Here is a 14,892-nt window from a genome sequence, read left to right on the forward strand (position 1 = left end):
TGAATTGAATACATCGTTTTTAACTTCCGTGTACAGCACCTTGAACTTACCTCTGTGCATGAAATGTACTCTATAGGCCTAGACTATGTTGCCTTGCCATGGTTTATTTTATGCAGTTATCCAAAATCCAATGGAAAAATCTAATTTTGGACGAAGGAACCAGGGCTAATTTCGGCCTAATTTCGGCCTACAGAAAAACGTCATCCCTGGAGCTGAAGCTGGGAATCTCCGCTATCCGAGTCTCATCTGAGCCCTTGAACGCAGCATTATTCCTGCTTTGGCCTCGTCGGCTCCTCGGTACTAGTGCGGCTATTGTTGTGTGTCTTTCAGGGCGACCCTGACCCATCAGCAGGCGGTGATTTCTGGATATATTAACTGTTTTGCTTGGCTCTCACTCCGCCATATTAAGCAGCCTTTGTGAGGCGGCGGTGTGTCCTCGTTTTAAAGGAATATAAAGGATCCCAGCGGAGGACTTTGGGCTGGTTGAAGTAGTTAATCGGTATGGGACAGACGGAAGACTGAGGTTCCACGTTAGAGACTGCCTGCTGTTTCTTTTGGATTGTCGACGTGAAATAAAAACGTGGTGGAAACAACAACAAAAAAACCCGAGATCACAGGACGCATGTAGCCGAGGTACAACACTGCAAAATTTGCTTTTAAGGTAAGAAGCGCTCGGTTAAAAAGTCCCGTTTTGTGTTGGAAGTGAGTGAGCAGGGCCTCGCAGTGCTGTGACACTTGAAGAAAGTTGGGAAAAGAGAGCAAGAGAGTTTCCACGGTGTGTTACATTGTTACAAAAGTGTGTTTCGTGGTTTATCTGGAACCAGGACTTCAGTTATCGGAATAATCGCTGGAATTTCGCGATGGGAGGAGTAAATAATGAGTAAAAGACTCCCAAAATCGCCCCGAAACAATACTAAATTGCTGCATTTGCACCATTTTAACCATACAATTAAAAATATAACAATACTGCATCCCGTATAACTTCACTAAAATGTGTTTATTGAGTTTTTTCCCAAATTTATCCACCTACTTTTTTCTGTCTGGCTCACCCAATCTCTCTCTTCTCACACAATCAGCTGCTGCAGGCCTCAGCTGTTAAAGGCCTTTATTACAAGACACATTATTACAACAGAGCTCCCAAAATTACAGAACATCTAATTTTGTAGCAATCCTAAGTCCGTTCTTGCATGCTTTTATTGTGGTGGTGCAACTGCACTTCCCAGATTTGCACACACCACAAAATGTTCGTGGAAAAGAAGATTTAAAGTGCAGGAATGCTGTTGTAATGTTGTGGTGTGTTTTCATATATACCCTGTCCCTGATTGTGCATGTTGTGGGTGCTTATATACTCTGGTGCCACAGTAATCCTCCTCCATGGTAATCCCTCTGTTAGTACAGACCCAGTTGGCTGGACAGTCATGTCTCCCACACACATATACACACAGAGAGACACACACACACACAGCTGGAAAGGAGAGGGCTGTTGGCAGAGGAGTGAGGAGCGCTAACAGGTGGTGCTGGCCGGGGTTCAGGGACTTGGGTTGGAGGCATGAAGGACCCTTGCATACTCCTGGAGTGTCCTCATGGCTCGAATGAGACTCTACAGTATCATTACAGTTTGCAGATTAGAGGCTTTCAGTGTTTTGTGCTGCAGCGTTAAAGGTCAGAGTCATGACTCTACACATGTTAGCAAAGTGAAACAAGTGTTTGTATTTCTGACGCCAAAAATGAGAATCCTTCGATTTCAGATATCCTCAGTCAGCGAACAGAGAACAAGAAGAGCTCCTCTATTTTATAGCTTGAAGATGGCCCTTTCTCTCTCCCAGCTTCACTCCAGCCATTGACAGGCACAGCAGGTGGCCTCAGTGGCATGAATGGATTCGGAAGGAAGTTCCTCTCTCCCCTCCCTCCACGCCGCCCCCCCTCCACTCTCTGTGATTGGCAGAGATGGCAGGCTGCCCTGAAGATAAGGCCGAGCTGCGCCTCAGAGAGTGTGCCAGGGCAATTACTGAGTTACGCTTCAGTAGCGGTTTGCAGCCCGTGGTACCTCCTCATCTCTCTGTGATCGTGGCCTGTGTTTACGGAGCAAGTCTGTCGACTTAGCTCACGCACTGGATTTATCTGTCATAGGATGAGCAAGTTCGGCTTGTGGACTCTTCACATGCTGCCGTTTGGCCAAGACGTGTAAAAAAACTTAAAGTCAGATGCTTAGTAGTTACGCAACAGACTTGCTGACTTGCACTTGTGTTGTGTTGTTTCTCGTAATTTAACACACTAGTTGTCACATTCAGTCATTCACACATTTGTGCTTTTTACACAGAGATCACGCTATAGGGCCACTACAAAGTCTTTTCTTCATGCTGCTTTTGGATTTTTACACAGAACCAAACAACGGTATCATCATGCTGTTGTGTTGGATTTTTAGACAGCATGCTGGCATAGCGGAACCAAAACAGGCATGACGTTTATAACACAACACCGTGGGTTTCTCATGTGACATATAACATAAGTACAGCAGCACTTTCTAAACCATAATAATTGCTTAATATGATAATGACGACCATTTACCATCCTTATTATATGGTGGCTCATCTCGTCAGAGGGTAAGGAGCTCCTGATTTTCATTGGTTTCTCAATAAGCAGACATTTTTCAGCCACTGTTATTTTTCTTGCGTTAACCGCAAACTGCTATCAGCTACTTTTTAAATCTCCTGCAGTTGGTCACATGCATAACACAACTTCAAAATGCCACACTTGTCCTGCCTATGTTCCTGTCCTGCCGGCTGTGCAGTTTATACAGGAACTGTTTTGGTGCTATTACTACCTCCATGGTGGTTAAAATGCGACACAACTCTGTCCCCCCATTTCGGGATTGAACCTTATTTACAGTAAGGTGAGGCGGCATAATGGTGATATTCTTGTCTTGAACAGGCTGTGTGAAAGGGACTATACAGTCATACACTGGTGGCCGTACAAGGTGCCACCTGTTAGTTTTTAAACATGCATACACTATCTCGCAATTTGGCATTCTGTATCTTAACCAAGGATACTTTGACATACGGACTGGAGAAGCCAGGGATCAAATCGCCGACCCTCTGATTAGTGGACGACCTCGCTTCAGTCACCCCAGATCATTATAATTTGAAATCTTTTGGGCTTTGGTTTTGTTTATCAGACAAAACAAGAATTCGATGCTACCTTTGCTCTGGGAAATGTGATTCATTTTTCACCAGTTTCTCACATGTTACAGCCTAAAAGGATTCATTGGTAAAATGTTTTGAATAAAATTAATGTCAGCACTGCTTTTCTTTGTTTTTATGTGTTTTCCAAATAAGGCTGCACATGATCTGAAAAGCCTCGATGCTGCTGGTAATACTTAAATTGAATTACAATACAGATAACAAACTGCCAACTAGCTGTGACTGCATGCCTTTCCCTCACCCCGTGCAGCAGAGATGTAGCGTGGCACTATAGCACCATGCTACATCACAGCTGGGTGTGGTCACAGTATAGCAGACCACACCTGACCAAACCCAGCTGTTATGTTAAATGTGGTCAGAGGTTCACAGACTTGGCGGATGTTTAGACTGAAAATAGCCCTGCATTAAAAAAAAAAAAAATCAAGAGGCTGGGTTGATGGGGTCATGATGCTTCAGGTGCAGATGAGACAATCAATACAGTTCACAGTGTGACAGGAAACTGGGAAAGATGTCATTAAGGCACCTATTTTATCCTCCATCAGCAAGATAATGAGCTGAACGGGTGGTGTTCTTGGATGTGTCTGATTGATTTAGCGTCTTATTGTGCTTCAGCAAAAGTTTGACTTTTTTTCTGCAAAACTCTGCATTGTTTGACTGGAGCTTTCTTGCATTGATCCTCCCATCATGCTGAGTTATCCAACAAAGTTTAACCTGGCAGAGTTGTGAAATCCTGTCTGTGAGGATTATATGTTGTGTGTGTTTTCAACTATGACAAGCCTTTAAAAATATTTGTCTATCACTCAACTGGACTTTCTGGTTCTTATTTCATGTCTCGTTGGTACCAGCATGCTCCTACTTTGTTTTGAATGCCCGTTTCACCTTCCAGCCCTAAGAGGCCAGTACAGCTGTACAACCAGAGACGAGGTTTGCTGAAATATAATTACCAAGATTTGTTAAACAAGAACTGTCTGATTTTAAGACTAAGTCATGAAAACCCTCAGTGCCATGTTCAAGTCAGTACCAAAAACTGTTGTTTATTGTCTAACTGGAAAGAAAAAAAGACATAAATTATGTGCTGTAGTTACTGAGCACACAACCTGAAGAAGTGCGTCAATGTGGTGCCAAGTGACTGCAAGGGTTACACAAGACAGCGGCTCAAAGGTCGAACGGCCTCTCCCAGAACACTCCGGCGTTGAGTCTTATCCTGTTGGTCAGGAAGGTTAATGGGAGTTCAGAGCTGCGTCATGCTTGAGCTTCTTGATGAATGCGTTACACAAACTTCATGGAAGTTAAAAGATGTTCCAGTCATATGACAGTCATACTTCATTATCAGGAAAAATATCAGTGACGATATCCTGGAATTTGTGCAATAAAGCTCAATATAAATGGATTCTGATGTAGTTTATGACTAATGGCTCATCAGATAGTGTTTAATGTGGAGTTTTCTTTTCATTCATACATATTTTACTCTACCGCTATGCTTATCTATAACATTTTCTGAACTTTTCACTGTCATTTTTTTCTTTTTTGCACCCATTTTCCACTTGGAGTACCAGGATTTAATCAGTTTTTTGCTGCATTATTCTTCTGAGTATGGTGACATTTCTTTGGACAATGCAGGACTGTAAAGCTCCATGTATAACTGGGTTATTCAAATAAACACAATGTGTGTTGGCTTTTGGTTTCACATATTGTATTAACTTACCTCAGTGTAAAGCCCAAGACACAGCAAACCGAAATCAAACTATTGGTGACGAAGGCTGAATGTTGTCGTCTCATGGTGCCTCTGTTTTGGCCAGAAAGTTGCTTTTGAAAACATCGCAAAGACTTCGGCTTAACCAGCTGGTCCGTGCGCTCTGTGTCTCTGTCAGAGGAAATAACTCTCTATACCAGCAGACGGCAGTAGTCTGTATTCCTCATGCAGAAGGGAAATTAGAGGGCCGACAGGACGTATTCGAGACCATAGTTAGTCAGTTAGCATGTTAACACCACAACCCGATGTTTAAAAAACAAAGGATATGTAACGTGTGCTAAAAAAAATACCTACAAACAGTTAGGAACCATTTCTTCTAAATCTCACACCCTCTAGACTTAAGTCACTTGTTTTCTTCTCTCACTTTAATTTCTCCTCTTCACTGAGCTGTACAGTCAGTCAAAGTGATTTCACTCACCGATGGGGTCTGCTGGCTCTGTCACTGATTTGACATGTTGAATCAACCGAAAAACAAGGGCAGACAAGTGCCAGTGGTGTGGGACACACTGCAAGAACTAGGACGACAGACACTCATTGATTGAATGACATTGATGGACGGCCGACCATCAGCTTGGTGTGTCAGGGCCCTGAGGGTCACGCAATGGGAGAAAAGCGGTTTGTGATATAATTTAGCAAACACTGTACATTTTTTAACAATCTTTCCTGGAAGACATTCATAATGTTGAACTTTGTTGTTCACGTTAAAGAGGACAGCGGTTATGTAAAAAAAAAAAAAAAAAAAAAGGGGTTTGGGAGTGAAGGTCTCCTTTGTCACCTCTGCTCTGCTAACTAATGACAGGATGAAATAGGTGTGAAAGCTGGATCATAGGTTCGGAAAGTTTCGAAAATTGTCGAAAATAGACCCCCACAATCTGATGTTGGAAAGGTGTGATGGGAAATTAGTTTAAGATATATCTGACTCTCTGACATTCAGTTCTGAGCGTGCAAACAGGGCCCCTTAAAGGCTAAAACTTTGCCTGGTTATGTGTAGTGCTGGGATTTTTTTGCCTAAATGTTTGCTGCATGCCAGCTACAGCAAAAGCTTCCCTCCTGCAGCTCTCCAGCATTGTTGTATTGGTCCCTGTGGGAAGCAGCAGCCTGTGTCTCCTTAATCTGACACGGCATCACTGGCAGTCTGGCACACAGCCTCACATGTCTCATGTCCTTGGAAGAGGTCTGGCTTCAGCGTTCGTTTGGATGCATACCACTGCCTTTTGTGTGCTCTTGTACAGTATGCCCACGAGTAAAATTAACTTACAAATATGTGTGGGAGTATGCACATTAATTTCTTTCCATTTTGTGTCATTTTTAATGCAGCTGGTTGAATATTTCCAACTATAGTGTGTCTCCTGTGTGGTTAAGTAAATGCGAACACTTACACTAATCCGATACATCCAAACTCATACAGTGTAGTTTTTACTATGTCTTTAAGTTTTAATAAATGCTAAAAAGCAATTAACATTTGTTAATTAAATCCATGACCCACATCTCTGTATGCGCTCAGGCGGTATTTACTGTGTTCCCTCGGAGCCGCCATAAGAATGACACATTTCTTCTAGCTAATCTCATTGTGTACATAACAGCCTCATTCAGAAAACCATCTGAGAGAGGATACAATAATCTGCCTGTAATTTCATTTGCTGTGAAGTCAATTTGATCCATCATTAGTTTTGGTTGATTTGTCACACAATGATGATTATTGTCTTTACCACAAATACTCTCACTCTCATTTCCCATTTTAATGTTTTTCATGGGACGTTTTTTTTTCCTTCCTAGGACTCAAACATGGCATTTGAGGACAGTTTAATCTCCACACTAATAAGTTTTGGTTTTAAAACGCATCATTTTTGCAACATTTATTCAAGCGTCCAGATGACTCCAGCATTTTGGACCGACTACAATTCAGACAAATGAAAATGTTGCTGACCCTCTTTTGAAAACTCAGGCGTTGTGTTCAAGTCTTGACAGGTGGAAACAGAGCTGTTTGAAAACAGTGAAGCAGAAACCCACATTTGCTTCCCCATTGGGTCACAACATATCAAGCTAAAATGTTATAGAAAGGTCTACGTACCTTTCGTGATTTTATCCTTCTTGTGTGGGTATGTTCCACTGTCATAGCTTCCTCTGGTGATAGATAGTGCTCCTGGTGGTCCTAATATGTCTCTGTTCCCTGCTACCTCGACTGCCTTATACTCATATGTTACTTTAATGAACACTTTCACCCTTGTCATTGGTCTGAGCAAATTAAATTTTGGTCTTACATTTTGGCGTCTCTGTAGTATTTTGTGTTACACCCAAAATTTTGCAGCTGGAATAAATACAACTTTCACACCCAAATTATTGCATGCAAGTGGGTTCTTAAAACCTGGGTGAACCCATTAAAAATAGTCTGTAGACTGGTTTCCCACTGGCCAGAAGCATAGCTGTGTACACGGTGCTGCAGCAGGCGAGTATGTGTGTGGGGCTTGTTTTGGTGTGTCCATGGATGTCACCGACAGGCCGGAGAACAGGTTAAGAGTAGAGAGCATCATGGATACAGGTCTGTAAACGCTTTCGGTGGTTACATCTGTCTATGCATCTCTTACTTATTTAGTCTCCCTTTCAAACTCGGTGCAGACCAATTTGGATCAATGTTTTAATGCTGCTTAGGAGGAGACGGAGGGTAATTAATGACAGCGTGTGATTGCATCTCGCAGGGTAAGGAGTTCAATTAGCACATTCACCTGGGTGTTCCATCAATGCCAGTTAGAGGCATAGGTGATAAATACCTGAGACTACGGCAGAGTCATGTGACCCGGGTGTGAATACCGATTTTACGCATTCCTTTTGCATTAAAAAGCCATGTTAGTGAGTGTAAGCAGGGTTTTTTTGTGCAGTGGGAATGAGGCTTTAGGAATATGTCGCATTTCTTGCCGATTAATTTTCTGCTGATTGATTAATCAGTGTGAACTTATCATCTCAGTTCAATTTGATAGTGTATTTAAAGAATCTTCTGACAAAGACCAGCATGTCCAAATTTTAGATAAGTTGGTAAATAACCTTTACAGGAAGCACATATTTTAATCCTGGGACAGCAAAGTAATGGCCTGCCTCAATCAACCCTAACCCTAACCAATCCCAGTCCTCCTTCCTAAACCTTACTAGTCAAACAATTCTCTTTATCTATTTTAAAGATTTCTTGCACTAAGTGAAGAATGTACACCTTCAAAATCTCAACCAGCCACTGAGTAGACAATCTGCTTTCCTTTAACATCAGCACATGCAGGCCCAGTGTATGTGAATGGTCATTTATGTGTTTTTAATCGTTAATTTTTAAATATGTGTACGGAGATCAGTCTGGTTTTAAAACACCACATTGAAGTGAAAATGCATTAGTGTGGATAATGGTTAGAGCAGGACTGGTGGTGGATACCCACTGAGGAATCCCACGCCACAAACGTATGTCCTCGACATTCAGTTAAATGGTTTGGATAAAGTGATCCACAGATTCTACTGCTGATTCATTAAGTTTGCTGCAACAGTAAAACTGTCCATTCGTAAGAGCTGTGGTTGTAAATCTGTTCCTGTCATTGTGGTTTCTGGATGTTCTAAATATTTAACTGAAAAACTTTGATTGATTGTTGGACTTTTTCGGCTCCACCACTGTTAGGACAGTGCGCCTGGGCCCTGATTAGCATTTGTGCTGCTCGTGTTTGCATGAGTATGGGATAGTTGAGGGGATTGTGTGCTGTGCTGTGTGGGGGAGCACCATAAGGTACTTTCTCTTTGTCCATAACAAAAGGTAGATGAGACTCACAAAAGAATACATTGAAAGCCTTTCTCTGGAGAGGTGGCCTTTTCGCTTCTTCTCAGAGCACAATTCTCCATGGGTGGTTGAAAAGCCGGGAAGTATATTTGTTAAATCAATTTAAAATTTTCTTAAGAAAGAACTTAACTAGAACCAAGACGACAGAGATTATTTTAAAGGATGACTTTGCTAATTTTTAAATCATTTATGGACCCAATTTTAGAATTGGGACAGCATCAAAAAGTTTTTCAGTCTTCTTATTTATGCTTTCTAATTGTCCTTAAAGAATGATCTCTCTCTGTATCAGCAAGAGAAGTTTAGTTATATCTTCTTATTGCTTATGCCATCCTTTTTGAGTTCTTTATAAGACATCGTTTTGATATATTATATCACTAGATTCATTTTGGATTTCGCTGTAGGCCATGTCTTGTAGAGGTGAAGTGATCCAAAGTAAAACTTGTGGGCGTTGAACTAGTTTGACATGCCAGATCATGCGCAAACCCTGTGGACTCGCTCAGGCTTGCAATCTATTCATGGCCATTTTAGGAGCGTATCCTCTGGGTGCATAATCGGTTAATGGGAAAAGTTGCCAATTATTCAGGAAGAGAGAGGTTTTAATGTGTTATTCAGCCTATAATTACTTGACAGCATTTGAGCACATGAATCAAGAGTCTCTGAAACAGAAAGTGAAACTACTGAAGGTTTTAAAAGCTTTTGCTCACCCACATAGGAGAGTTTTAAAGTTGTCCAGAAACAGATATGAATCAAGTCCAAATGCTTTGATTGTCATGATTGTAGTTTTTAATCTGAATAGTCGGCTTCATTTTACAGCAGATATTCCACATTGTATTTTACAAGTTTTACACGTAGTACTTACAGTCATCATGGTCACCAGTAGTCTGGTGTCATCAAGATTAGCTCCGGTCTGGAGTATTAGTTTCAGGACACAGCAGAGGATTTGAAGCATTCATGTCCTCTTTTAACTACACCGACACTCTTCCAGCTTGTTTACTTTTAGGTCAGCCATTCGTTTGCTGTAGCATTAACTAGAGGATCAGGTACTAAGTGTTTTGGACATTTGGAAACATGTCGTGGTTGACATGCGACGGGCTAAGGTCAGAGGTGGCAGTCATGTTTATGTTGGCTTCTGCTCTCATGTCTACTACAGCGCTGATTTAGTTTAGCCTACTTACAGATACGGCACACAATACTTTTCGTCAGGAGGTGAAAAGCATTTGATCTCAGCTGTTAGTAACAATAATGGGCATTACAGATTTATCGATATTTTCTCGATAAATCATTGAAACAGTAAATCTATGAAACAGTGGAAAATTACATTACAGTTTCCTTAAACTGTAAGTTACTTCTTCAGATTGCTCGTTTTGTCAGACCAACAGTTAAAAGTGGTCTTCCCATGTTTTTTTGTCTTTTTCTTTTTTTGTACTTGTACTAAATTAAGAATGAACAACTACCAAATCTCACCAGTACCTCATACAGGGTTCCTGTAGTCACGGGGAAAAATTAGGGAATTTTCTTGTTGAATGAAATTCTAATCTTCAGTGGATAACTTTCCAGGTAAGATAACATAACAGCCAATTTATTATCTGTAGCTGTTTGTGTTGAGCTGTCAACCATCACGTACGTTTCTCCAGTCTTTGCCCTTCATGTTTTCCAGCTAGCTGAAATTTTGTTTGAATACAGTTTTAATCTGATATGTTTGAAAAGCGCCAGGCAAACCTTTGTTATTGTGGGTCCTTGAAAAGTCATGGAAAAGTTTTGTACTTTTGTCAAAGAAAATGTGTGGGAGCGCTGCTCAGAAGTTTGGTGGTGAAGCTATAGAGAATCCAGAAAACTGAGAAACTTCATCAGACCTTTTGCCCTTTGAAGCAGAGTGTTTCTCTGTCCTACAAAAATGTAGACTTGTTTCACTGCATGTTAACCAACATTGACAAATTGTCAGGAAAAGTAGTGCTTTCCCTGTTGACAAAGCTCGCATGCTGTCTTCACCAGCTGTTGTTGGTTATTCTGTCTCTGGTAACAGCCCGGGAGGATGTCTGCTTTCCGAAAAGGCTGTAATTTGTCTAAGTGGACTCATTATCTGGCCAGTGCATATGAGGTGGACTGACTGAGTGACTGATCGTACTCATATTTCTTCAAAATAAAAGGCTAATCATCCTCCACTTCTCTGCATTTTGTATCTGGCATGTTGACAGTGTGTTGCAGTGTTGTTGATGTCTGTAGAGTTAATTTAAAAATACAAACAGTGATTCACTATTCAAACTACACAAAGAATAAAAACATGTCAGCTATTGAACTGAGGCAATTTTTCATTCGCTTTTTAAACAATGAGATGATCTCTCAATCTGTCTGTCCTTCGTGCTTGTTAAATTTCCCAGTGTCCTTCTCGATAATTGATCCATCCATCCTTCTCACTCCATCATTTGTTCGAATGTGTATTTCTGCTGCCTCAGCGCTGGCTTTCAGTCAGTACCATTTGTTCATAGGAGGAAATCAATACACTATCCATCTTAAATAAGAACATCAATACATTGATTGTTTATCCTCATTTGGTTCAGTTGTTGCGCTTCACAAGCCAAGAGGCAATTATTTCAGTAGAGACTGGATGAATTGTTTTCTTTAGTTTAGTTCCAGTTTGATAGACCAAAGAACTGACAAATTGAAACAACCATTACAATACGTAGAGGAGGGAATGATCTGTACTGGACATCTCAACCCTTTTGCCTTTTTTCTTGAAGATGCGTAACCGTATTCCTCTTGTACAAAGGTCATGAATTGAATAATCTTCACCGCAATCGATTTATCGTAAAGACAGATTTCGATTACAGCAAAGTAACAGGACTTTCATAGAACATTAGAAAAGAGAAATAAAGCCCTGACAATAGAAACCTTAACAATGCCCTGCACAATAACAATAGGAGTTGTGTTTTCTTTGTTGGTGTCCACAATAGCGTGGCAGTTTGGAATTTCAGATGCTGCATGCTCTTGTGGCAAAATCATGCACCAAACAAACATAACATAACAAACAAAATTTACATATGTGCCTCACTCAAGAGATTAAATTGAAATGAGCTATTAGCAATCTTTCAGTTTTGAATCTTGTGTGTGTCTTTCTTTTTTATTATTCTGTGTACCCTCTTTTTGCGAGTCCGTAAACACAGCACAGGCGAAGCTATCTGTGAGTGCTTTTTTTTCCTCAGCAGCAGTTTGTGAAGTTTGAGTCATAGAAGTGAGATAATTGATTTGTCAGTTTAGTCAGAGCTGATCAGATCAGATCGATGGATGAGAGGCAGCAGCTCCTCCATTTGGACCCAGTGCAATGAAAGGTTAAGTTTCACTGTCACTGCACCTGACGCTCTGCTGCGAGGTTTGTGCCCAGAGTACGCTCTGCGCTCTGACAGTGTGGTGCAATGCATAACATAGAAATTTTCCAGTAGCGCTCCTAATGAACAGTCCAGCTCCTAAAAATATCAAATCGATATGTGGCGGCAGATGTTTGTAATCGTAGTGTGTTGGCGCAAATAAATGAATGTGTGGGAAACTCTGCACACATTTATCTGTATTAGTAGATAAAGCCTTTTTAAGCACAGACACTGTGAGTCACTGAGGTGTTAAAGCTGTCCTCTGTATTTTGCTTGTCTTGCCTTTTGTTTTCTGTCTTGGCTCTCTTGACCTTCCATCTGTGAATGACAGCAGCACACACCTCTGTTACAGATAGCAGAGTGACCTGCCGGCTGCCGTTTGAAACTATGTCGTAACATTTCACAAATGCCAGGATATGAGTCACTGTCAGTGGATCGGTTGTGGACTGCAGTGTCCATCTGTTTTGCAGTGCCAGCTTCTTTTATCGTGTACAGTTCGAAAGACACACAGAGACACTTGACTAAGAGGCCAGAGGTGACCGAAAAATGAATAAACAGAGCAAGCTGCGTAGATTGTGCTGTCAACTCATGACAACAGGCACTAAAACACCCAAAAACTGATGTGCATTTATCTGCCACCAGATACTATTCCTGCAAATACATCCCAATGACTTATTCTGTCTCATAATCAATTAGTAATCTTATGAACGCAATCTTTCCACTCTAACTTAGTAAAACGTCAGCTAATTTGTCATTTTTCTGTTTATGTGGATTTTTTTTGTTTTTTTTTAGTCTTTGATGTACAGCAAACACACCCACACACGGTCTCATATATCAGTGAGCTCAGGAGGATAGAGCACTGACTTTTAAGACCTGAGGGCTTTTTGACCCTCACAAATCTGTGTCAGTGATAGAACGATCACAGGGGGGGTGAAATGTCCACAGGCTGCAACAGGATCTAGTTTCTAGCTCAGATAGCTTGACAGGCTTTTGTTGGGACTTGTGAAGTCAAGTGAGGTCATTTGTTGGCATGCAGTCTTTGTTTTCTGGATGCTGGAGTTATTGTAGACCACCACAAAAAGCTCCAGGCAAGTATGAAGAATATCATAACTTTTTTTCCATTTGTGACCCTACCTCAGCGCCATTAACAAAGCAGGACTTTTATGTCCTGTTGCTAATGTATACACCAAAACACTGCCTCGAGTTTTGGATGACTGCTCTTTTTTAAAGTTGATGATTTTTGGCACAGTCATCATGAAGGTGGATTGGGTCTTTTCCAGTCTGGGCCGGTCGGTGTCCGCAGGTGTCAGATTATATATTACATGTGTGGTGTTGATTGGTTGATTTTTAATCATTTTTATGACATTTAAACATGTTAACAGGGTCTCTATAGTCATAGAAATCCTGGAAAAGTAATGGAATTTTCCAGACCTGGAAAAGTCATCAAATTAGTAAAAATCATTGACAGTTTTGGAAAACTAATTATGTAATTTTGTGTGATGTGTAATGAAATTGTTACAGTAATTTGACATTGAAAACCTTGCATGTATGTAACATAAAGTACTTTTTTTTTCTTTAGCTTGACCTCTAATGTGCATTGATGTGCAACAACATTTTGTTTCCCATCATGATTCTCTGCGATCATTCATTGGTCTGCAGTGTTTTAAGTCCACCCTCTGTTACTGGTTTACCTCATTCAGACCTCGACTAAGGCGGTGCCAATAAAGGTACCAAGTTCTATCCACAACTTTTGTAAATGGATAATCACAAAAGATTGGTGCCAAGTGAGTCAGTGGAGCCGTGCCATGCAGTGCAGAAGTGGCTTTCAGTTGCTTTTATACCATTTTGTAATCACTTACCATAATCCATAATTCTGCGCTTTTGTTCATGTCACGTTTGAATCACTGACAGCAGCAAGAATCCAAGATGTGTGACAGAAGACACTAAAGTTGGCTTGATCAAAATAGAGGCAGCCACCCTTATACTGTTAATTGAACACCAAACTGCTGTTAATCACACCTTTCTTTTCGTTCCCTTCAGGCTTGACGATGGGTTGCGTCAGGAGTAAAGAGGACAAGGGTCCGGCGCTGAAGTACCGACCCGACAACTCAAATGCCACGCCGGTCAACGCCCACCTGGGCCACTACGGGCCCGACCCCACCCTGATGGGTCATTCACCAGCTATGAAGACACACAACAACAGCTACAACAGTCATGCGTCCGCCCTCACACCGTTTGGCGGGGCGTCCTCAGTCATGACGCCGTTCGGCGGGGCCTCCACCTCCTTCACCTCAGTGGCTGTGAGCAGTCCCTTCCCTGGTGTCATCACAGGTCAGTGTGTGGAAAAGATTAATGGGCTGATACTGGGTAGTCTTTTTTGATGGGAAGGTTCCTAACTGGGTGAAATGACCTCAGAGTAGAGAAGTGGCAGCCATGATAAGAGCTGGTCAAATTCTCTAAATGCTCAGGAAAGAAGCTTCAGTGCTTCCTTCATTATCTCCTTCAGCACCTTCCTTTATGAAAGGAAAGGGAATGATGTCGCCCCACTAGTCCTTGCTGCAGCAACATTTGAAACGACCCATGTTAATAGCCCTTTTACACTGCCTGTGCAAGACGGGAATGTCACATCCTTATGCCGCCTCACCGTTCTGTATTAAAGGTACGATCGTTGAATGGGGGGACAGAGTAGTCCAGCCTTTGAGCTGGAAACAGAGATAGTAACAGCTAGCAACTGTTAGCAGCTAACTTTAAGAAGAACTGCCACCGAAAATG

At 41.5% G+C, this 14,892-nt stretch overlaps 1 protein-coding gene across 1 annotated transcript in view; it reads left to right on the plus strand.

The window, feature by feature from the left end:
* Positions 1-262: 262 nt before the first annotated feature.
* Positions 263-14,892, plus strand: part of yes1 (YES proto-oncogene 1, Src family tyrosine kinase) — a 33,768-nt gene continuing 19,138 nt past the window's right edge. The window contains exons 1-2 of the mRNA XM_042497212.2: positions 263-661; positions 14,161-14,451. Coding sequence (XP_042353146.1) covers positions 14,169-14,451 — 283 coding nt within the window. The 5' untranslated portion in view covers positions 263-661; positions 14,161-14,168. The remainder of the gene's footprint in view (positions 662-14,160; positions 14,452-14,892) is intronic.

The sequence above is a fragment of the Plectropomus leopardus genome, chromosome 12 (assembly GCF_026936395.1).
Source record: "Plectropomus leopardus strain MGB_pleo_1.0 chromosome 12, ASM2693639v1, whole genome shotgun sequence".
NCBI classification, from domain to species: Eukaryota; Metazoa; Chordata; class Actinopteri; order Perciformes; family Serranidae; genus Plectropomus; species Plectropomus leopardus.